This window comes from Eschscholzia californica, unplaced genomic scaffold (genome assembly GCF_041429995.1).
Source record: "Eschscholzia californica isolate CP2 unplaced genomic scaffold, dmEscCali1.0.p SCAF_2, whole genome shotgun sequence".
NCBI classification, from domain to species: domain Eukaryota; kingdom Viridiplantae; phylum Streptophyta; class Magnoliopsida; order Ranunculales; family Papaveraceae; genus Eschscholzia; species Eschscholzia californica.
This window is the reverse complement of record NW_028238309.1, coordinates 10,557,193-10,581,845: the sequence shown is the minus strand read 5'-3', so window position 1 is coordinate 10,581,845 and position 24,653 is coordinate 10,557,193. Positions and strand designations below refer to the sequence as shown.

General features: G+C 35.1%; 1 protein-coding gene and 1 long non-coding RNA gene across 9 annotated transcripts; both read left to right on the top strand.

The window, feature by feature from the left end:
• The first annotated feature begins 5,331 nt into the window (after positions 1-5,331).
• LOC147556137 (uncharacterized) lies at positions 5,332-7,810 on the top strand. The gene is made up of 3 exons (XR_015233469.1): positions 5,332-6,362; positions 6,612-6,735; positions 7,344-7,810. It is a non-coding gene; the product is annotated as an uncharacterized LOC147556137 (long non-coding RNA).
• A 1,072-nt stretch (positions 7,811-8,882) lies between these two features.
• Positions 8,883-23,900, top strand: LOC147556136 (Mitogen activated protein kinase kinase kinase-like protein). Of its 8 annotated transcripts, none has more exons than XM_086663914.1 (19): positions 8,883-9,309; positions 9,869-9,912; positions 10,483-10,544; positions 11,027-11,414; positions 12,341-12,544; positions 15,244-15,432; positions 15,564-15,823; positions 16,749-16,871; positions 17,028-17,117; positions 18,370-18,468; positions 18,992-19,078; positions 19,766-19,883; positions 20,688-20,985; positions 21,622-21,745; positions 21,833-21,852; positions 22,146-22,302; positions 22,528-22,816; positions 22,904-22,976; positions 23,575-23,900. In XM_086663914.1, exons 4-19 carry the CDS (start codon positions 11,169-11,171, stop codon positions 23,658-23,660), a joined length of 2,463 nt encoding a protein of 820 aa, XP_086520040.1. In that variant the 5' UTR covers positions 8,883-9,309; positions 9,869-9,912; positions 10,483-10,544; positions 11,027-11,168; the 3' UTR covers positions 23,661-23,900. The 8 variants fall into 8 exon arrangements, with proteins under 8 accessions (XP_086520040.1, XP_086520041.1, XP_086520038.1 ...); XM_086663912.1 differs by having other exon boundaries at positions 9,087-9,309; positions 16,746-16,871; XM_086663915.1 differs by lacking the exon at positions 10,483-10,544 and having other exon boundaries at positions 9,017-9,309.
• Positions 23,901-24,653: the final 753 nt, after the last annotated feature.

The window sequence follows — 24,653 nt, the reverse complement described above, 5'->3', positions numbered from 1 at the left end:
TGGGATTTTACTTGGTCTGGAAGTTCTGAGTTCCATTGTACCAGCATCACAAGCGCATTGTATTTGTGGGTATGATCTATCCTTAAAGTACAAATTTGTAATATGGAACGTCTAAGAAAAAGACATAACTAAAGAAAATATAACATAATCAGATTAGAAATTTCAGCAAATGATAACAATAATTAATCGTGAAATCCAGGTCATTTAGAGAAGAACAAGAGGGTTTTAATTACTCGGTTGAAACTCTAACAATTATTACTCTCAGAAAAAGAAGAAGGCTTCAATCACTGGGTTAAAATTCTATTAACAAATATTAACAACAAATTAATAGACAAATTAGCAAACCCTAGTACATTAAATTGAACTTCATCACTTAAGTCAAACTGTAAATACATTTAAAACTATTTCAAACGACAATAAATCGTATATCAGTGATAAAAGTGCAACAAGAAGTTTATATGAAATCGAATGAAGCTCAGGCTACATCACCATGAAAATGAGGCAAACATTCGTACACATTAGCGGATTACCAAATCCTAAGATCTGAGCGGTAAATCATGAAAATCAGAAATTAACATAAAGTCACTCTATTAACACATTAACCACAAATCAGTTCACAACTTAACAAACCCTAGGACATTAAAGTGGATTCCTTCACCAAAATAAACCATAGGGTTTTTAGGCTTACCTAAAGATGATTCCAGAGCTAGGTTGTTTAGCCGATGACGAATCTTGTTTGTCTTCACCACGACAAACTAAGCTTCATTGGTCTTCTTCATACAAAGAAAAAAATGAGTTCAAGCAGAAAAAACTATAGATAATGAGAGGATATCTTAATTAGTCTTCACCACGACAAACTAAGCTTTATATATCTTTCAAATATATTGTTTTCTATTGTATTTATAAAAGATATATAGTAATATTGAGATGATACCTTAATTAGTCTTCTTACCTAATAGAGTGACTGTCAGACTCTATATATTTCGGTTGTAATCAACAATTGTAATGGAATAAGAATTATTTCTTCTCTCTAATTCTATCATGGGGTCTAGAGCCTAAAAACTCTATCGAGTATTGAATTAGATCCTAGTGAGTTTCCGCAAAACCAGCGACGGTAGACAATATCAATTACTCCGTCTGCCGGAGTATTGTCAATTAATTTTTTTACTGATTTCTAATTGTGTTTTTTTTTTCAATCATTTAGTTTAAAATACTAATAATTGACTTCTTGATCTAGAATTGTTCATATTTTTCCATAGTAGAAGAATGTTTAAGATCTAAAGGAGATAAAGAGAGAACGAGTTTTGGATGTCTTATATTACAAAGTTACTCCTTCCTTGCAAGTGTCAACAATTTGATCTCGTCTGTCAACTAAATTCATCAAGATTTATGAACATCAAAACCTTGATTACTCCTAACTACCTTAATCTTTCCTTTATAAAAAACTCTAACGAGTATTGAATTTGATCGTAGTGAGTTTCCGCAAAACCGGCGGCATTGGACAATATCAATGACTACCGTCCGCCGTAGTATTGTCTATTAATTTTTTTTCTTTTTAGTGATTTCTAAATTTGTGTTTTTTTTTTCAATCATTTTTTTAAAAAAAAATAATAAACATCTTGATCTAGAATTGTTCCTACTTTTCCGTAATAGAAGAATGTTTATGATCTAAAGGAGAAAGAGATAACGAGTTTTGGATGTCTTACATTACAAAGTTACTCCTTCCATGCAAGTGTCAATAATTTGATCTCGTCTCTCAACTAAATTCATAAAGATTTATGAACATCAAAACCTTGATTACTCCTAACTACCTTAATATTTCCTTTCTCAAATCTCTCACTTTTTACTTTATGTTTCTGCTCTCTAGAGGATGCGTGAAACCAATTTTCAATGATTGATCTTAATAGAGGTAAATTGAATCAAATTCTTCCAAAATTTTTCTTTCTCTTCAATCTCATTACAGTATCTGGCTTCTTTTCTACAGTTGCAATTTTCTTCGATCTTTATATTCTCTCATTTACTAATCCACATGACTTTATCTCTTTCTTGGGATTTTCAACGACCTCTGTTTTCTCGGTAAAATTCCCTTTCTCTCATTTTCTAAAAAATAAAAATAAATAGAATTTGATTAATCCATATAACTTTATCTCTATCGTGGGGTTTCAACGACCTCATTACTTTCTCGCTGAAATCCTATGTCTCTCTCATTTTCTCAACAAAACAAAATTAGCTTGACTAAGATTTTCTGAACTCAAGGTCTAGTTCATATTTTCTATTTCTTTTCTTCCAATTCGATTTTCTTTCTAACGACGAAGGGAGAAATTGTGGTACAAAAGAAATAAGTTGATCTAGCTCTGGTTTTCCAGGTATATAAAGAAATCTGCGTCTACTATTTCAAAAAAAAAAAAGTTTTAAGACAAGAAACAAACTTTGAAGAAGACTTGACAAATTGCAAAAAGTATAATTTACATGGCAAGCTAAACAAGTCTATCGACCAGCTTAATTTGAGGGGGGATGTAAATGAGATTAATATCTACCATTGGATCGTGAAGATGTCAACCACATCTGCGATTAGATGATGAAGACTTAATATTATTTGTATATCTTTCAAATATATTGTTTTCTTTTGTATTTATAAAAGATATATAGTAATATTGAGAGGATATCATAATTAGTATTCTTACCTAATAGAGTGACTATGAGACTCTATATATTTCGGTTGTCATCAACAATTGTAATGGAATAAGAATTATCTCTTCTCTCTAATTCTATCATGGGGTCTAGAGCCTAAAAACTCTATCGAGTATTGAATTAGATCCTAGTGAGTTTCCGCAAAACCAGCGACGGTAGACAATATCTTACTCCGTCCGCCGGAGTATTGTCAATTAATTTTTTTACTGATTTCTAATTGTGTTTTTTTTTTCAATCATTTAGTTTAAAATACTAATGATAGACTTCTTGATCTAGAATTGTTCATATTTTTCCATAGTAGAAGAATGTTTAAGATCTAAAGGAGATAAAGAGAGAACGAGATTTGGATGTCTTACATTACAAAGTTACTCCTTCCTTGAAAGTGTCAACAATTTGATCTCGTCTGTCAACTAAATTCATCAAGATTTATGAACATCAAAACCTTGATTACTCCTAACTACCTTAATCTTTCCTTTCTAAAAAACTCTAACGAGTATTGAATTTGATCGTAGTGAGTTTCCGCAAAACCGGCGGCATTAGACAATATCAATGACTACCGTCCGCCGGAGTATTGTCTATTAATTTTTTTCTTTTTAGTGATTTCTAAATTTGTGTTTTTTTTTTCAATCATTTTGTTTTAAAAAAAATAATAAACTTCTTGATCTAGAATTGTTCCTACTTTTCCATAGTAGAAGAATGTTTATGATCTAAAGGAGAAAGAGATAACGAGTTTTGGATGTCTTACATTACAAAGTTACTCCTTCCATGCAAGTGTCTAATTTGATCTTGTCTCTCAACTAAATTCATAAAGATTTATGAACATCAAAACCTTGATTACTCCTAACTACCTTAATCTTTCCTTTCTCAAATCTCTCACTTTTTACTTGATCTTCCTGCTCTCTAGAGGATGCGTGAATCCAATTTTCAATGATTGATCTTAATAGAGGTAAATTGAACCAAATTCTTCCAAAATTTTCTTTCTCTTCAATCTCATTACAGTATCTGGCTTGTTTTCTACAGTTGCAATTTTCTTGGATCTTTATATTATCTCTTTTACTAATCTACATGACTCTATCTCTTTCTTGAGATTTTCAACGACCTCTGCTTTCTCGCTGAAATTCCCTTTCTCTCATTTTATAAAAATAAATAAATAAATAGAATTTGATTAATCCATATAACTTTATCTAAATCGTGGGGTTTTCAACGACCTCATTGCTTTCTCGCTGAAATCCCCTGTCTCTCTCATTTTCTCAACAAAACAAGAATAGCTTGACTAAGATTTTCTGAACTCAAGGCCTAGCTCATATTTTCTATTTCTTTTCTTCCAATTCGATTTTCTTTCTAACGACGAAGGGAGAAATTGTGCTACAAAAGAAATAAGTTGATCTAGCTCTGGTTTTTCAGGTATATAAAGAAATCTGCGTTTACTATTTCAAAAAAAAGGTTTAAAGACAAGAAGCAAACTTTGAAGAAGACTTGACAAATTGCAATAAGTATAATTTACATGGCAAGCTTAACAAGTCTAACGACCAGCTTAACTTGAGGGGGGATGTAAATGAGATTAATATCTACCATTAGATCGTGAAGACGTCAACCATCTGCCATTAGATGATGAAGACTTAACATAATATCATTTGTATATCTTTCAAATATATTGTTTTATATTGTATTTATAAAAGATATATAGTAATATTGAGAGGGTATCTTAATTAGTCTTCTTACCTAATAAAGTGACTGTGAGACTATATATTTCGGTTGTAATTAACAATTGTAATGGAATAAGAATTATCTCTTCCCTCTAATTCTATCAAGGTCGACACAGGCGCCTTGGAACCCTGTGATGACCCAGATTCACATAAAGGGGCATACCAAAACAAGCTCTAAAAAGAACCTTAATTCGACCTCAGAATAGTGGATGGAGGTCTACAAAAGTGACCTGAGCTAACTTTGTAACTTGATCTATACCCTGGTTGAAGAGTCGAAGCATAAATATCGATTTTTAAAATGGTCCGAACATTCAAAACTTACATACAACTATGTTTTTTGATGGGTTACCGACTCTTTGAAGATAACCTAGTGTTTGAGGGGGCCCTGGTGTCGTCGCACATGTGACACCCTCTCATCCAAGCTCTTATTTGCTCTTCCCTTAGACACCTGTCATGCCTTTTCCATTCTTATTATTTACCTTTACTGAAGCAATTCCCTACACATACTCCACTTGAAAAAACGAAGACATGATGATTTCTTGAAGAATATAGAACAAAATCACAGAGATTTCTTTAAGAATACAGAACAAAATCACAGATATTTCTCTTAAGAACTTTCGGAAATAAATAACCAACACATCTCAATGCTTTATGACTTCTTTATCTCACCTGTCTTTGGAAACTAAGGCGAGACGTACCGTAAATGAGTTCCATAAATCTTGAATTAATTGTCTAGGAATAGGAAAGATTAATCACTAAGATGATCTATATAACAAAACATAAAGGTTGTGACTAGGACAAGCTTACTAGGACAAAATTAATGTTGTTATTGCTGAGTTGGATGCTGATTTGGGTTGCCACATTGACGAGTGCCAACCATCCTCTTTTAATGTGGATTTTATTTCAAACTTAATGTGACAACCAAAACCCTTTTCCTCCCCTCGATGCTTCTTCTTCATCCATGATCAGTTGCTCTCCCACTGTCGTTTCTTTCTCTTCGACTTCTCTACCACAGAAACTCACTTCAGCATCATCAATTTCAATTGATTTGGAGTAAATGAACAACATGCCAGGTTTCTACATCTGATACAAGAAGATGATGGACTTAATTTGGAGCAAATGAACAAAATGTGATAGTGTTCAATCAATTTCAAAACTTTGCTTCAACTCTTCATTTCTCAATCTCGTCTAGGTTTATGATGATTTCATTTTCTTCCGTGCTTCAAATTTCTTATTCTTTTACTATTTCTTGTTCTTGTCTAAGGAAAAACATCTTTTATGGTGGAAGATGTGGAAACCCTAACATGAGTTCCTGTTCCTAACTTAATTTATTTTTGTTTTTCAAAGTTCGGGAATCAACTGATCATTATATTTTTCTCTTCAATTACCAATCACTTTCAAACGAATTAAACTCCATAATTAAGGTATGACTTTGAATTTGTTAATCTCATCTTTCTCTTTCAAATTGGAATCAATTATATCTTTCATGTTCGCCCTTTTTATTATTCATTGATTAAATATGGTAATTTTGTGTTCTAAAGTTTATATTGTTCTAGATGTGTCTTACATTCTTCACTTTGTGTTTTTCTTCCATTAATTTGTTATTCTTCCATTAATGTTTTTTTCTTCAATTACTGTTTAATGGAATTATAGTGATAAGGTGTTTGACAAAATGTTAGAGGGGCTGGAAATCAACAAGTTTTACAATAATACTCATAAGGTGTTTGACGAAATGTTACATAGGCTGGAACTCAACAAGTTTTAGAAATGTTACTGGTTGTGCTCTAGAAGTACTTGGCTTATGCGTTGAAGATGACAAAGAGAATAAAAATGCGATGTAGAAGGTTGCAGTGGATAATTTTCTGTTGAGAAAAAGTAAGAGGAAGGTCAGATTTTCTTGGGGAATGCTGAGACAACAATGCATCCATTGACTTCTACGATTACTGTTGTCGGTGGAAATGCCAGGTTTTGTGTCTCTACTTAATAACTTGTAGATAAAGATATAATCAGAAGAGGATTTGTATTGAGAAATCGATACTTTTTTAAAAGTGTCGTTCTTATTTTCGGATCGAGCCCACTAACCTATTGAAGACACATAAAGAGAGTGTGTGTGTGTTCCGAATGAAAATTAACAGTTATATTTTCATTAAGAATCTAATCTGACCACTTTCTTAAATTTGAATTAATACAGTTATGTGCTTGATGTTGTCCCAGAAATGAGAGAGAGATTGGACTTGGTTGTGGATCTAAAGCAGCTTGGTGTCGATGCAAATTGTTCCTTGAGCACTAATTGTCCTCATGTTTGCACTAATGCCAATGGAGCCTTCCCGGAGGAAAGGTGAGGTTTATGTTTATCTCCTTTGTGGGTCATTAAGCATTTATATATATACTACTTCTTCTCCAACTTTTTTTGCTTTACATATTTCAACAGCAGAAACATCAACAACAAGACTACTAGGAATTATGTTGTTTATAAGTTTTAAGATTTCAAAGATTGAGAGTTTATAACTACAATAGGTCATCAATTTGGTTATTCAATGTGTGCAGAAAAAACACTCTATCACCAATACAATAACCACATATTTGTTGGATGCGTACACTACTAAAGCCATTGTCACTACCGCCATGAGGCTGAAAACTACTACCACCATAGTTTCATTTAGTAAAATAATTCAAATCCTTTGAATAACCATAGTTAGTCGGGAGTAAGCGAATCGAAAAATATTCAATGAGTTAATTACAATTTTGTCTGTGTTATCAGTGGATATTTGTACTTGATGTTTCACTTCTCAATTTAGGATTCATGCTATAATGGCAATAGTATTTGACACAAGAGGTTATTTATAGGCTTCTCTGTTTCGGGTCGCATGATATTCATATTATACTATATTTGGTCACTTGATATGTCGTTCCAAGTTACAACTAACTAATTTGATTTTATGTTAGGCATTTTGTTATACATGTCAGTGGGGAGAAGACTAGCTCTAGCTTTCAAGCGTGAGCCAGGTCTTGGATTCGGCATTGGTTGGTGGGCATGACATTACATTAGGAAGGGGCCTCAGCTAAGCTCTTAAAATTGGAATACTTTACTCTTGCTCTTTGGCTTTAGGAAGAGAAAAGCATTATTTAGCTTAGATCCTTTTTTAGATGAAATGCGAAAACGTCCTAATCAAAGGCGAAAGGACCGACCCGGGAATGTCTAGGAGAAAGCACATCTTAAGAGAGCAGTCTAATTGTTGTATTCGATGGTAGGACGGTTTAGAAACATCATGTATTGTGAGTTCCATTTGTTCGATGAAAAACCTCAATTAATCTAGATTTTGTATTTCCAGGTACTTGCATCATTTTGCCTTTTTTTTATGATGCAATAATTTTTGATGTTTAACGTTAGTTTTAATGCAATATTCTTTTACTACCTTGAAGTTATGTTCGGGTTTTTCTTCAATGTAGAGGATTACAATCTCTATGTCAGTAGTTTTAGTAGGCAAATTATTCAGCAAAACTCCTTTCATTCTTCATTGGTTTGAGTAAAAAAAAATGACGAGGAAGGGTGACTCTTAATCTTAACTATATGTATTATTGAAGTTCATCTTTCTTTACATTTGGTTTCTTCATAGCATAAACTCGTATTCATCATCGTGGATCCCTCTCGAAATATATGTTTACTGCTAAGAATCACAAATGCGTTGTTGGTGTTTAGTGAAGGAAAAAAAACAATAACAAGAAACATAAGAGTTCTTTGATTTGTATGACTTGAGTCTTCTTTAGATAAAAGGAGATAACTTTTGGGGTTAAGTTATTATGACGGGTAAAAAATTTCAGTGATGATTCACTTGTTACTTTGAGTTTATATTGTAATAATTTTACTGTTCGTTGTCCAAAAGCATGAAAAAACAAATTATGTGAATTTGATGGTTGTTACCTTTAAATATTTATCACTTTTTGATCTTTGATTCTAAAAGTTATTTGTCAGTTCAAACCTAAATATCATACTTACGATCATTGACTGATTTCTTTTACTGATATAGTTGGGTTTTGGTTGTTATTTCTTGACACTTGTCATCAATGTCACAAGGGAGTTGCTAACTGGTAAGGACAGTTCTTTTTCATACCGGTTCAAAGTTTAATTCAAAACGACCTCGTCCGTGCCAAAGGCACGGGTTATGCCTAGTACATACATATAACCCAAACTTTGTACCTTAAGTAGTAAAGGCCAATTTATGACTTCATTCTTGCAAACTCTTCCCATAACTAATTGGTACTATATACTCTTTTATGGCTTTCTCCATCAAACAAACATAATTGAACAGGGCAATCTAGGCAAACTAACAGAAACTATTTTTTGTTGTTCAGAAATGACTAAACTCTACACGATGTTTTTTTCTATCTAGTTCAGACATGAAATCTGATCCAACATTTACATACATTTACAAATTTATACATTGTTTCAACTAAATTTATACAATTTATCTCAATTACATCATTGATTTAAGTGTAAATCTTGATAAAAAGATCATTGTTCGAAATAGTCCAAAATTATTAGTATTTTGTTCGAAGGACTCAGATTCAGACAAGAAAAAGACAAATAATAATACCCTTGGCGGAAACGAATCAGATTCAGACAACAAAAAGACAAATGGTATCCTTCTGTACCACCCGATCTGATTGCTAATCTGAAAACAACACCAGAGATATTAAGACACGTGCAAATTGCACATGCCACTTGTTAGTGAAAACTAATAAAGAGAGTGTGTGAGCAAATGGGCTTTCTTTCGCTTCTCATCGATCAGACACAGTAGAGAGAGAGAGAGAGAGAAGAGATTCTAGAGAGAGAAAGAGAGAGGCCGATATAAAAGGGTGAGAGATCAACAGAAGAAGACTTTTCTCTGATTTAATCGTCAATCTGATTGATGTAAGTATTATCTCACTCTCTCTCTCTCTATACTCCATTCGATTTCATCTCCTGTTCAGTTCATCCCTCTCTCGACTTCTTATTGATTCTTCGATTTCCTATTCCTCTCTGTAGAAAACCCTTTTCTATCTTTATTTCTTCCTCTCTTTAGGTATAGTTTAGACCGTCCGATCCAATTTGATCTGGATCGAACTATTTAAACAACATAACTTATCCTAAACGAATCCTTCTAATTATATGCTAATTATGGATCTTGGATCGGACTACCCTTGAATTTGTTCTTTGTATTTGGTTTGCTAGTAAGACGATTTCATCGATTTAGAAAACCAATAAGCCCTCAAATAGTTCTACTAATTTCTCATCTTATAAATGAAAAAGATTTAATTTTGAGGTTTGGGTTATTTGGGCAAAGCAGATAAGATCAAAGAACATTGAAATTACCCAAAATTCATATAGGTTTGATGAAGTTATTAACTTATTAGGTGTTGAATTGTTGTTCATTTGTTCTCATTTTTTGGCCGTCCAATTTTCTGATGAAAACTGATGATTTTGTTTGCAGTTTTGGTTGGGGAGCTGCTTTTTTAGTGTGTAATGATCTAAGCTGTAAGTAAATCATCTGCCTTAACTATTTCTGTTACTCCCTTACTATTCTTATCTAAAGTTTCATCTGGATTGGATGAAGTATGATTAATCATAAGTAGATTCGAAAGAGAACATTCAATTCAATAAATAACTTGGTTTATTAGGGCAGAAACAACTGCACTTTCTCTTGTGAGTTACCAAGGTTATTGGGTTAATTTTTAATTCAAGAAAGTAATTTTAGCTACTATGTAATTTTCTCAGTTTACGTTCCTAAAATTTGGGTACTACGTTAAAATTCAAGTTTTTATGTATTGGAAGAAGAAAATCTGTTGAAAGTTATCTGCCAGAAGGTCTACCATTTGAGAGTGCATAGAGTCCTATTAAGTTTTTGGGAGGATTAGGTTATATATGAAACTAGATAATGTAGGAATTAGAACAACTTACTATTCATATAACACATCGTCACGTTGGTCCAACACCACCTCATTTCATGATATTCTATAAGTAGCATTTTTGAGTGTTTACGTGTCTATATAGACGCGTCATCTGTCAATTGTGGTAATCAGTTGATTTATGTATTTCCGGTTATAGGCTGGCATTATGTTTTTGGAACTGGCTCCTATCCAAGAGAAAGAATTTCACCCTGATTTCAGGTTGGTTGCTTATAAAATACTTTTTTTCATGGAAACTAGTTGCTGAAGAATCTTATCTCCTCTGCATATCATTAACCCACTATACCTATATTTTAGCTCTATGACGACGTGAGACTTAAAAACAAGGAGAGAGTATGATATGTGTCTTCTACTCTTCCATGATTGGCGTTACTATCGTTTCCTTGTCGTTCCGGGTTTGTAATGTTGTTCCGAACTTGCAGTGCTGGTAGCGTTAGTATCGGTTATCCAGTGTTTGAGAAATATATTCTGAACAGGGTGGTTTGACTTATAGATTAAGTTAAAAACTAAATTTTGAGGTGATAAAGTAGACCGATTGTGGAGAGACCCATGTATTTGTTTGAGAAGATATTCAAACTCTTTTGAAACAATCCAAGGCTTGAAACCGTTGCAATCTTAGCAAATGAGTAATTTCATCTCATTTATATCAATTGTTTGGTAAATCCAGATTTTACTTTTTGCAGGTCATCTAACCTCCAGGCTAAGGAATTTATAGTACAAGAAGTACCTGTATTCTATTGTCTAAGAATTCTGTCCAGATTTCAAATGTTCTTTATGAGGTGAGAGGTTGGGCGAAATGATTTTGTGGTCCAAAGGTTTAACAAGATGGACGAGATACGAGAAGATGCTGGGCCATTGGAATCAGGGTCTCCTAATGCTAATTGGTGGCCCTCAGGATTCATGGAGAAACTACGATCTGTTTCTCTGAATTCTGAAGAAGAGGGTTTAAGTAGTAAAGAATCAACGTACAATGCTGAGCACAATGTGTTGTTGCAGACAGCATCACAGATTCTCTGGACTACTGGGACGTTTTCCGGACCAATCCCGAATGGTTTTTACTCTGTTGTTCCGGTGAGTTGTTATATATACTTCGTTATAGTATGATAACTACTCTTTTAAGGTACATTAAGAATTGTTTCTAGCGATATTTCAGTCTGGTCTTTCTTTTTTGTTATATCTGATCTGGCAAATACTTTTTCAGTGCTAAACGTCAAATTTTCACCTCTTCGTTAGTTTCTGCTTTAGTTTGTCTGTAGTACTTTCTAATAAAGTGTTAATAGGTTAACTCTCTCATGGGCCTTTTGTTATTACAAATAAGCCCTATGGTACCCTACCAATAAAAGATAACATCCCTAGATTTTGCATACAAACTATCAAGTGGACACTTATTGAAATGATTTTAAGTATGATTTTTGAGAAGAATCCTCAAGAAAATGAGGTTATATTTCTGTCTGTGGTGTATTATTTCTCCCATTTCTGCGGTTTTGCATGCAATTTTTACTTGACTGAAATTTGTGTATGAAATATTTCTCTTTAGAGTTGTAACTATACTACTATACCGAAATTTAATAGCAGAAAAATGTTTCTGTTGCAATTGTTTTGTTTACTATTCCGGTAAGCAAGAGATATCAACAAACAGAACATCAATATGCAAACATGGATTTTTAAGTTAAAACTATGTGAAAGCAAGTTATGTAGTAATAATGCGTTATTTTTTAATTTTCTATAAATTTGATGCACTTTACACTTACAACTCTTTTTTATGATAACTATGAGTGATTATATAGGAGAAGGTTTTATTATTAAATATTGATATGGTATACGGATAAAAATCCCGATAGAAAATATTTCCAGTGTTCTTTCTTTAAAACTTAATTCCAAGTGTGTGAAATTTTCTATTGAAACTTTAGCGTGGAACTCATTTCGTTGCTTGTTAAGGTTTGTAGCAACATTCTGAGAAGCATGGTCAGTATTTGATGAAATTACTTTACTTACAGGACAAAAGACTCAAAGAACTTTTTGACCATATTCCATCTCCAGAGGAAATTTGGGCTTTGGGTTCGGAATGTCTACGGGCCGAAATCATTTTGGTCGATGCTGAGAGAGATAAGAAGCTTTCCATGCTAAAGCAACTCATTGTGGCCTCGGTTAGAGGAATGAATTCAAACCCAGCTGCAATGATAAAAAAGATTGCCGGACTGGTGAGTCATTTAAGTCTCTAAAGTTACGCATCTCTCTATCGCTATCCATAATATTATTACGGAAACCTTAGGGACATTACCCAAGGTCGGTAATTACATAAAAAGGAGTTTTTTTTAATTGAATCTCTTACATATATTTGTTGCGGATTCCTGGAAATTTGTTATGGTAAGTTTTTTTTTAATAGTTCACAAGTCACTAGAAATAGGCTAGTGGAAGAAAGTAAAGATCTGGCCGAACATATTTGAGGAGTAGTTTTTGGTGACGGTCAATGTTTTCAGCTACTTTGGGTTATGTTAAATTTGTAGTTTTAATTATTGGTTCAAGTAAGGGTTTTCTCCGCAGTTCTGCCAATGTTTTTAAATCTTATTTGGTATACGAACAGTGTTCCTTGGACTAATGGCACTTTAAAAATGATTAGAAGATTTCATATTTATTAATCATTTGGACACAAAGCATGAGTAGTAACAGTAGTTCACACAACAGATGGAGGTTTCAGCGTAAATCTCCAATGAAGCTTCCATTGACATGGACTGCGTTCCACATTTCATCTTAGTAGCTTTGAGTACTTGTTATACTGTAGGGGGTAGTGACGTCGACCGACAGTCACATATAAGGTGGGCTATGGGGTAACTTCAGATTAGCAGTAGAAGGTGGTAGAATATGTCTATGTACTTCAGATGTCTATTGACTTTCACAGGGATGTCCTATACTTCACATTATTAACTAGTAAGCTACTATTAGTTTTTTTTTTTTTGAAAAATTAGAATGAATATATTGAAGAAAAAGAAATTTACAAGGAAAATAAAAGCTGAAACTTGGGGAACTTGTTACATCATCCAAGCATCCCAGTTACCAACCATGTAAAAGAAAGAAACATCCTTAAAACCCAATAAAATCCTAGACCAAGCGAAAATGGTTCCATTGATATCATCTATGTCAACTTTGCTTGTCAAGTTAGCTTCCTTAAAAATCTTGTTGTTCCTATCCTTCCAGAGATTCCAAATAATAGCCGCTGGTATTAGTAACCAAATATGTCTCCTTGCCTTTTTAACTTTCATTCCTGACATTGAAAATTAAATTTTATTGCTGTACATAAACTTAATGAACTTTGAAATGTACTTCTTGTGAGAAACTCCAACAATTTTGGTTTCTGATTAGAAACAATTAATCGATGTTTTTTTAATTGTGTAAGAGGTGCATTGTGTTGCTTTGCCTCTTTGGTACATGACAACATGTGCTCACTTTATACTGATTGAGAAGCACCAATTTGCTGTTCATGATGTAACTCCATTTGTGGTACCAGCCATACGTCCTTTTATTTAGACACCACCTAAGACTAGTGTCTAGTTTGATGTGGTTGCGAATTTGCGATGTTGTCAAAGGTGTGTTGGCTCGACGCTTCAGCGCCCAAGATGATGAGTTGTGCAAAACTTGGACCCATAAATCTTTGATTCCCCCATGTTTAAAATTTTGCAATACTCCCTTAAACTCGCCTATGAGAGTGCATGAGCTTGCCCCGGGGAATGGTAGTCGGTGAAAGGCAATAGACTGGGTTTCGGATTTAGAGAATTTAAGACTTTTTTTTGATGAAGCTATTTAGAGAATAAAGACTTGAAAGACTCAAATGGTTGCCCAAGGTCTTGCATACTTTTCTCCATACTTCCTCTTTATATTTTCTGTACTTTCTTTTTATATTTCTAAAAGAACAAGAAAATTTCTTTATCTCTCGTATTCATTCTACTTTTTTCTTGAGAAACTCTAAAACGTAATAGCTGGCATCATTTTCTGGTTGTTTGATTATTACCCATGTGGCAATATCAGGGACTTTACTGTTGAGCAGTGTATTTATTAACTTATTTGTGTAAAAATGATTTTTCAGCTGTACTCCCTAGTCCCTACTCTGGTACTCCCTGCCCTATCTTCTTTATGGAACGAGAACAGAAAACCAGAGCATCATTGAGTCACCACCAGTTTAACTTAGTCACAGGAAATGACCTTGTTTCTGGGTCAACTAGCGACTCAGACAACATAGCATGATACGTTTTCCTTGACATAGACTTTCCCTAGACCTAAGTAACTATTTGACGCTTGAGCTGACCAATCAAAGCACCCAACCACCCAAAAAGCCCAGGCATTGTGTAAGACCAGGTTTTATTTAATAATCCGGGTCCGGAAGGTCTTCCTAACCCCTAAGCAATATCGGACTAAATGCCCTGCACATGAAACTTTTGTGTCAAATGATCCACCTTTACTTGAGAGAGAGCCTTGCTAGGCTGTGATACCTTTTGATGTAACACGCTTATAAATACAAGTAAATATTGTTGTTGTTACGGAACCAGCTAGATCCTTAGTTAGATGTGGTTACAAGGTATTTCAACTTCGCATGTACTTTCCATAGACCAACCTAGACTTCTCCACCTGAGCAATCTAGGCGCTAAACCCACCGAGTATGCTCAGTCGATGTGCAGCACAAAGTTTTATGCTATAACATAGGTGTGGAAGCTCTTCACAAGCAATGTCCGGTGAAGTGTTCTCATTAGTTCAAAAAGCTTGATGTGATATTTTCAAGATAGTGGCGTTGCGTGATAAATTTATAGAAATCAATGTTCTCGAATTGCTATTGTTGTTGTTCAGTCAAACATATTGAATATTATCTACTTGTGGAGCTCTTGTGAAGATCAAATGTTACCCCTTACAGGTTTCTGACTTTTATAAGCGCCCAAATTCGGAACTAAGTCCAGCAAAAGCTGCGCTTGAGGAAATCTCGTACTCTGAGAATCGGGGTGTCCAGTTGTTGGGACAGATAAGACACGGTTCATGCCGCCCTCGAGCTATATTATTTAAAGTTCTTGCAGATACTGTAGGTCTTGAGAGCAGGCTTGTGGTGGTAAGGTCTTCATTTCTCGCTTTAAGAGAATGTGCTAAATTTATTTAGCTTAGAGTGTTGTGCTTTTGATATATTTTCTTATGCCTGGTCCATTTGTTGATTAGCCTTATGCTTATGCTTTTCTCATTCAGGGTCTTCCAAGTGAGGGATCTATTGAACACATTGATTCTTATAAACATATGTCTGTGGTTGTTGTCCTGAATTCTATGGACCTACTGGTTGATCTTATGCGTTCTCCAGGCCAATTAATACCATGTTCGACGAAGGCAATATTCATGTCCCATCTTTCTGCTGCAGGAGAGAGTGACTCCGCGGAGAATGACTCCTGTGATTCACCTCTTGAACCAAATAGTCCTCTCTATGGGTTTTCAGATAGAGCTGATACTGAGGGGTAAGCAGATGCTGTATAAAGTCTCTAACATGCTACAACTCGCTTCTGTTTGTTTCCGCCCTTATTTTCGTAAAGAGCATCGGTGGTTGGAGAACACAATCCACGTTGTGTTCAGTCTCTTTTCTCTGACTTACAACTAATATTGTGTACATAATTTGTTAAAATAATCTTAACTCTTAAGCTATACTGTGGGTTGTAGATTACCGGAAATACACCTTCATGTTTTCCCCACAGTTTTTAAAGAAGATTAAGGTCGATGAAGGAAGGGGTATGATAAAACTCTATATTGTCAATGCTGCAGAACTTATTTAGTAATTTATCCTTGGTGGAACTTCCTCTTCTGTTTGGAGTGTAGATTTGGCTTGTTTATCATTTTGAGATTTCTTTAGGATACCAATTTGACTAACATAAACTGTTAGATTGTAAATGTTAATCACAACGTTAGGATTATCAGACTAGATAGAAGAGATAGAGTACATGAATCTGGTTGTGCCAATGAAAATCAGATATATCCCTCACAGTTGTTGCTAATGAAAGACTATTCTCAGTTTCTCATTGTCAACACTTGGTTGCCTAAGTGGTTGATAGTGTTGACATAAACTGTAAAACCCTGGAGGTCCCACGTTTGATTCCCAGAGGAGGTGGAATTTCATGGTTATTGAATTTGGGTTATTAAAAGGTATAAATAATGATAAGTTTGTCGGGCTCTAGGCTCTATGTTGTTGGGCTTTAGGCCCTTTTAATTATTGGTTTAACTTAGACAGTTATCGTGCTTATCACATCTTGATGATGTATCAATGCCTTGTAATGACTAACGTAGATCGTAGTCGATTTCTCAAAAACAAAGACTATTCTCGTTAGAAATCCCATTGGGAATTTTTCCAGTTTTTGTGCTCTGATTTTCTTTTTGTTCCATGGATAGTAGTCCTGAGCAAGATGAGATACTTCAGTCCTTATATCAACGAAGAATCGAAGCGTCGAATGCATCGGGTTCTCCAGCACGTAATATAATGTTGCGACAAACAACCTTTAATGACGGAAAGCTAAGGTAAGGCTTATTTATTTCTAGTAATGAATCCATTTGAAACTAATTATGGTATCCACTATTTACTTTTCTATTAGAATGCAGCTTCGAACTTAGTATTTAGTTTCAATTCTGACCTGCTGCAATTGTGATTATTCTGTCCTTAATTATTTGGCTCAGTTTATCACATAGCGAACCCAACACTGCAAACAATTTATGGCGCCGTAATAGGAGAAAAGTGATTGCTGAGCAACGCACAGCCAGTTCAAGGTTTTTTTTTTCTCTTGCATCGTCTGCTCACCTTGGCATGGTTATATGAATGGAATATGCTAGTATCTGCACAATTTTTGTTTTTAACTTAAATTAATTTTGTTCTTTTGTTTGATGTTTTATTTACTTCGATGAAAAGTTTAATATACTTCACAAATTATGTTAGCTGTAAGTTTCTACGCTTTTACTAGTATTTTATCTTAAAGGGGTCTGCATGCCATTTAGCTGTAGCATCGATACTGGTACACTAAGCAGCTTTAAATCATCAAAATTTAAATGCTTTCTTTTTGGTGTTAAGATATCGTCGTAGTACGCTCGTAAAAAATTCTCAACAGTATTACTTGTAGATCAGTTAATTCTGAAAAGGAAATGATCTTAATGGTAGCTCGATTTTAAGTGGATCTGGAGTCGACATATTCTTGGGTTTGTTAAACAACATAAGCTGCTGAAACAACATTATGGACTGTAAAGAATTTCTTTTTATGGACTGTAAAGAAGTTCGCTAACTCCTTAAACTAACTCTCAAATTTATCATAATGTCATCAACGAGATTCTCGTGCAAGTAAATATTCCAATCAGAGTACATTGGATTTGTAATTGACATATACCTTAAAGAAACATGATGAGCTTTCGCTTTCATATTCGTCTTCAAATTTAATGCATGAAACAAATGAAATCAGAGTTTCATTATCATGAGCATCAGCACCATGATCATCATAATATTGATGATAATGATCACCATCTTCTGCGTTTGGGACCAAGTGTGTATATTTGCATACAAGACCACCAAAAAAGATCTAAATGTGATGTTTGGGAGGACGATCTGCTTGCTTCACAAGTCAGCCACTGTCACAAAAAATGGGACAGCGTGTATATCAGCCGCTTGCGAGACGCTCCTATGCACTTATTGGATATTTTGGGCAGTTTAGCGGTTACTATCACATAATATTGTGTATTTCTTGAGTTCACTTGCATGTAACGATGCTAGGACCATAGAATTCCATTTTTGTGCATATTATATGACCAAGTTCGGTGTAAAACTGAAAATTATTTAAAAACCAGTGATGTTAAAGTAAGATAAAAAGATATGTGAATGTGTACGTTCATGTCCTTGTTTTGGCATTTCTAGCTCACCGTGTCAGGCAGTCTCAACCTCTATCGGGTTCAAGTAGACTACCTGTTTAAATGTTTACTAGGTTTTAAGGTATTTGCTAAGTTTGAACTTTGGTTTTGATTACTTACACTTCTGCAGTCCAGAGCATCCTTTATTTCGAGCACGTGGACGTTCCATGCTCAGCGGTAGCGGTAGACAATCGTTTAGAGAATTTGCGGATGATATAGCTTCATCAAGGTCTTATCTTTGTATACTGTATTAGACTACTTCACAGTATGAATGAAAGAAAGTGCCTATCATGTTTCAAAGTATGAGCATAATAAAGGGCATATTTGTTAGATCCAAAGGGGCTAATATATTACTTGATTTCTCTGAAATTTTGATATGGAGATCTTATTATACAAAATGATTCACAGAATGATCTAATAAACAATTAATACAATATGATTATTCAATTAGTAGTACTCGTAGAGTCCACCATACTACTAGTGAAAGGGAAACTGAAAGACTGCCATCAAAGCAGCCCAAGCTTACTAATGCATGTGAATTATGTCCCTCTATATGAATATGAAGGAATAATGAACGCACTCGACTACCTAGAGGCCCATTAGTAGCCGTCAATGGGGCACCCCTTACTTGACTCTCGAAGTCATAAATCCCCTTACGCCAAAAACTATGTATTACTGTTTAAGGAAATATACTTTCTTTAGTTCTACATGCTGTTATTAGAGTAACTAATTAGGTAAAGATATATTTGCAGGTCAGAAGGTGTGTCGACACCAGAAACTCGTAGAATAAGAAGAAGAAGCATCAGCATTACTCCCGAAATTGGTGACGACATCGTAAGGTTGATTTCTGTTATACGATGTATGCTAACTTTTTCTTGTATAGATAAAGCTGTAGCAGGCGTAAAGCTGTTCTTTTCTTGTTAGAGATAATTATTCTTCACTAGGAAGTACATTTTTTCAGAGGTTCGTTTTTGTTTCATTTTGATGAGTTTCCGTCTCATCGGGTGAAAATTCCTCTCACTGTTCTAGTACTTAATTTCTTTCCATATCCCACCAATAATTTCTTTCCGTTTGAGCAACAACGGAAAGAAAGTTAAAAAGGCTAATATTGACATCTTGAAATGGCCAACAAAGACGTGGATAAAAACCAAAGATTCCAAATTTAGTTTCATTTTTCCTTATGCGGCGAGCGTAACAAACTCCACATGTTTGGTAGAAAAATAATATCACACATGCAGATAGTAGGATTGGAGCATATACTTAAAAACAAAATGCAGTTGGAATTGAGACTTCTGATATTTATTATTTGAGAGATCAAAACATGCACATCGAGGAAATTGGATTATGAGTTTGAATCAATATACCCAATATCATAAAATGATGTTGTTGTTTAGCTGAAGTACTACTAGCTTGTGAAAATATGTATGTCTGTATCTGTTTTCTGGTTCCTATGTAATGTTTGATGGATTATCTATTTTTCTAGATCTCTGCGGTGCATATAATGTGATTCATTTGCTTTTTCTCAGGGCTGTGCGAGCTATGAATGAAACGTTGAAGCAAAATCGACTTATAAAGCAAGAAGGTGATGGATCAGTATCAAATTCTCCAAATAACAGAAATGATGGTCCAGATCTTCGGAGAAATGTACCTCTCTCTCTCTCTCCACTTTTGGTTGTGTTTGGAGTGTAATGCAGGTCCTATCTTGCTTGTGATTGTGCTCACAGTGTTGGCTACGACATCAGCCTGTTAATGACATTTATCTTGTACTGACATTAACCGGGATCTTCTCGATTTCTACCTTTTTTCTGTTAACGAATCTAGTGACTCTAAAAATAATAAATATATATTGGAACTAGTCATGGAAACCAACACCATAGATATCCACGCATCTTTCCTTCCAGCTCTTATAATAAAATTAAACTGAAAATCTTTCCAGTGATGGCTTCTATTCCTACACCAACTCTCATTAATGTCACCAAATTGTGGACTGTTAACGGGAATCTCGGAGATTTCCTTCACTCTTCAGTAAGATAAATCCTTGCCATCATATCCTAGTATTTAGATTACTAAGGGATACTTATAGAAGGACTCAAGCTAACAAAGATGGTACCTGTTATTCTTTCATAATTCATAATGCTTTTTTTTTTGACTTGGGTGCTTGAAGTTAAAAAAAGATAGCTCTTTTGTAATCCACCATCACCAATTTGTTTCTTGGCTTTATTTATGTCCTGGTACTTGTTTGTAAGATCTTATGTTGTTCCAAGATCTAAATTTCTTTGATGTTTGGTTTGTCCCAATCATGCTTTGTAACTCTGCTTTCAAATTTGTATGCATATTTGAATACTTATTTATGTTGTTGTCCTAATTAACTTTTTTGGAAAATTGACTAGTCGTTTTAATACTTCAGTCACCTTGTGCAATTGAGCTTAATGTGTTCTCCAAATTCAGGTATCGGACTTTTGTCTGGATGATCATGACAAAGTATCAAGTGAAATATCTGGTAGATATAATCACACAGGAAAGCAACTAAGTTCTCAGACAGCTATGTCATTACCTTCATCTCCTCGTGCATTTAGAGGCCATGCTTCTGAAAGGAGTGGTCGCCCGGACTTTGTTGGAACTGAATTAGTTTCAACGTGGAACCACGTGCTCGAATCTTCGACTTTCCTCAACAAACCACTGTTACCTTTTCAGGAATGGAGTATTGAATTCTCAGAATTAACTGTTGGAACTCGTGTTGGTATCGGTAAGCACTATTAATTTGTGAAGTATTACTACATCTGAAGTATAATTTAGATAATGATAGAGAAAGAACCATCATTTGTACGGTGCTCATTGAAAAAAAATGAAGCGATTACCCCTCAGGTGTCTGTTTCATAGTCCCGGATCAGTGTTAAGTAATCTTTGTCAAAGTTCCATCTTAGCTTTTCAGCGACTATCCTGAACACTCGTGCCTCAAATATTTAACTGTTTCATTTTGCTCTGAGTTCTATATCGAACATTAACGTTATGTTCATATGGACAACGTTTTGGTTTACGTCTGGAGTGAAATGCCTCTCTTAGAATATCTTCGTTTTGCAACCATCAGAAATATCAGGTGGAAATGTGATTCTAAACATAGGTAATAGTAATCAAAGTATACTTCAGAGGTATATTTGCTGTTACCAGTGATCCGACCTAGTTGTTGTTTTATAACGTATTAGGTCCTTATTGTTAATATATATGTACAATGCGAAAAGCTTTTTTCTTAAGGATAACACAGGAATATATGATTTTATATTCCGGAATTAATTGTGTTTCTTGAAAAGTACCAATTAACACCATAAAAGTAAACACCTCAAAATAATCAATGCTGACGTCATATTCTTATGCTTTTCCCTAGGGTCCTTTGGAGAAGTTTTTCGTGGAATTTGGAACGGGACTGACGTTGCTATCAAGGTTTTCCTGGAGCAAGATATGACTTCCGAAAATATGGAAGATTTTTGCAATGAAATATCTATTCTAAGGTACTATATCATTATTCTTTGCGGAACATGAAGTTGTTCAGTTCTATCTTTCTTTTTCTGACTATGGGCTTTTGTATTTTTTTACAGCCGCCTTCGACATCCAAATGGTAATTTACTAGATCCTAACTTGTTCGCCGTACGACTTAGATTAGATTTCTGATATAAAATGTTCCCAAAGAAGGTTTTTTGATGGAAAATTTTTTGTTTTCCACTTCTATACTCGTAATAGTGGAGCAAGCAAATATTTCTCTTGCTTGGGTGCATTTTTCTGCAAAAATATGGCGTTACCATTCACGTTTTCCTTTTCTATTAGTCTTTCATACTTCAAATTTTTCCAAGTAGGAAATTTACCAAGCTTACTGTATGTAACTTTTAGAGCATTTGTTATCTATTCCGGCAGTTATCTTATTCCTTGGAGCTTGTACAAAGCCTCCTCACTTGTCTATGGTTACTGAATACATGGAGATGAGTTCGTTGTATTATTTGATCCATATGAGTGGCCAGAAAAAAAAACTCAGTTGGCGCAGAAGATTAAAGATGCTGCGTGATATTTGCAGGTTGGTCTATTTAGACATGAATTCCTTTGAAACAAGATTATATATAATTCGTAGATTGCAGACTTTTATCATTTTATAGGTGATGCATATTACTTCATGTATGCTCATGCTATCCTTAAGTGTGGGTTCACAGTTTAAGCTATATTAATGTCTATAACATAGAACCTTTACCTCTCAAAAAAGTATTGGACTTAATTTGATCTTTTGTTCATGTTATCAATTAAGGGGATTGATGTGCATACACCGAATGAAAATCGTTCATTGTGATATAAAAAGTGCAAATTGCCTCGTGAATAAGCATTGGGCTGTCAAGATATGTGATTTTGGTCTCTCCAGAATAATGACTGACAGTCCCATGAGAGATTCCTCGTCAGCAGGAACTCCAGAATGGATGGCTCCTGAACTTATACGGAACGAGCCATTTACTGAGAAATGTGATGTGTTCAGCCTTGGGGTGATAATTTGGGAGCTTTGCACTTTAAATAGACCTTGGGAAGGCATACCTCCGATGCAGGTATAGTGATTCATTTCAATTGCTTGCGTGATTTATAAATGCTATTGAGGACTTCAGAAATTGATTTATGAATTCTCCACTCCTTAGGTTGTTTATGCAGTTGCAAATGAGGGTTCACGACTAGAGATCCCTGAAGGTCCTCTTGGGAAGCTAATTGCAGGTACATACTGTTCGCTCATTCTCGCGGAACTTGAGATAACTTTTCTTCGCTCAAGTTTTCTCTGATCTTCTAAACATTTGTTCAGGTTCATTCTATAATGTGGAATTTTGGCATAGTTTGATTAGTAACTATAGTAAATCCCTTGATACCTCGGCCCTGCTTAGTAATTTTGCCTTGAGGTTTTTGCCAATTTTCGCCAGCAAGCTTATGTTTTCATGCAATCTGCTGTGGTTGTACAAACACGTTCAAAATCTACCGTTCTCCTAGGATGAACTCCGCAAAGGGTGCGCTTTAAACCACTAATATGTCCACCCTATTCTAAAAGCAGATTAGCTCGTGTGGAAAACTGTGCAGCCAGACCAAAGATAGATGTAGATCTTGCAAGTAGTACTTTGGTTTGCGAAAATCACAAATGTTCACATCATATCAAGCCATGAACTCTACGTCACATACACTCTAAATAATGTAGTATAGAAACTCTACAACGTAGATGTGCTTGTAGTTTTAACCCCCCCCCCCCCCCCCCCCCCCCCCCCCCCTCCTTTATCGGGCAAGTGTTACCGAAAGCTGACTCGCTATTAATGGACCAAAATTGCAGATTGTTGGGCTGAACCTGATGACAGGCCGAGCTGTGCAGAGATACTTTCCCGTTTGCATGACTGCGAGTATACACTAGCTGATTGACTTCGTCATGCAGCATAGGCATTGAAGTTAGTAGGGTTTTAAGTTGTAAATTAGCTTTGCTTTTTCTTATTTCAATTTGTTCTGTTTTCTCTTCTCCCTTCCCCTGAAAACAGATCATTGTCAGGCCCAGTTTTACCATTTTGTTTGTATTTCCTTTTACATTAGATTTGAGTTGTCCATTTGAGTTTTGGAAATATGCTGAAAGTAATAAATGAATTTTTTTCATTCTCCCCATGAAAATGGTTGAGCATGGCTTGGTTTATGTGGATTCAGATGGCTAGTATGTGAATGTTCCTACTTGATCTGTTCAAACCTATTCTGTAGTTGGAATAAGTCCTTGGAATTTGGTTCATCTGCAGTTCTGCCCTATCTGTCTGTAGTTTAGTTTCTCACTACATTCTGCTGCACCATCTAGAACACCTGATTTAAGTGTGTCTCTAGCTGATGCCACAAGTGTTTTTGAGCATATAGGTTTATCCAAATCAGACATACTGGTTGAGTGAGCTTAGTTGGCGATAGTCGACTATATTCATGGGTGATAAATGGATTTTTGCTGCTGTATATGGCTCCTGAAAGGGTGGTTATTTCCAAGTACCCAATTGGTGATGGGAGAAGTGTTCCTTGAATGATTAGCTAAGTCAGTGAGCGGATACCGAAATAACCAATAACAACTAATTGAAGGCACAAGGGAGGAAAGGACTAGTGCTCGTGAGAGGCATAAGAGGGTTTGGCCTGCAGTCACGAGTGACCGATAGGATAGACTGGGTTTTGAGGTTTGAAAGAGCAGATCGGCCGGAAGAGGATTGGACCACAAGAGAAGAGGTTTTGGAGACCCATGTCAATTCGGATTGGCTGCACTCACAGGTAATAGTCAAATAATTGGAAATCCAGAATAGTCTAGTGATTCAGTGCCCTAACTTCATACTTCGGCATTGAGCCGAGCAGGAGGAGCAGTCACTAAAACTGTCAGGGTGGTATGAATTGGGCAAGTGA

Coding starts and splice junctions, on each gene's coding strand:
- LOC147556136 (XM_086663912.1), top strand. CDS start 11,169: ATGGACGAGATACGAGAAGATGCTGGGCCATTGGAATCAGGGTCTCCT. Junction 11,415..12,340: donor GTTTTTACTCTGTTGTTCCG/GTGAGTTGTTAT, acceptor CTTTACTTACAG/GACAAAAGACTCAAAGAACT. Junction 19,079..19,765: donor ATTGGTGACGACATCGTAAG/GTTGATTTCTGT, acceptor GCTTTTTCTCAG/GGCTGTGCGAGCTATGAATG.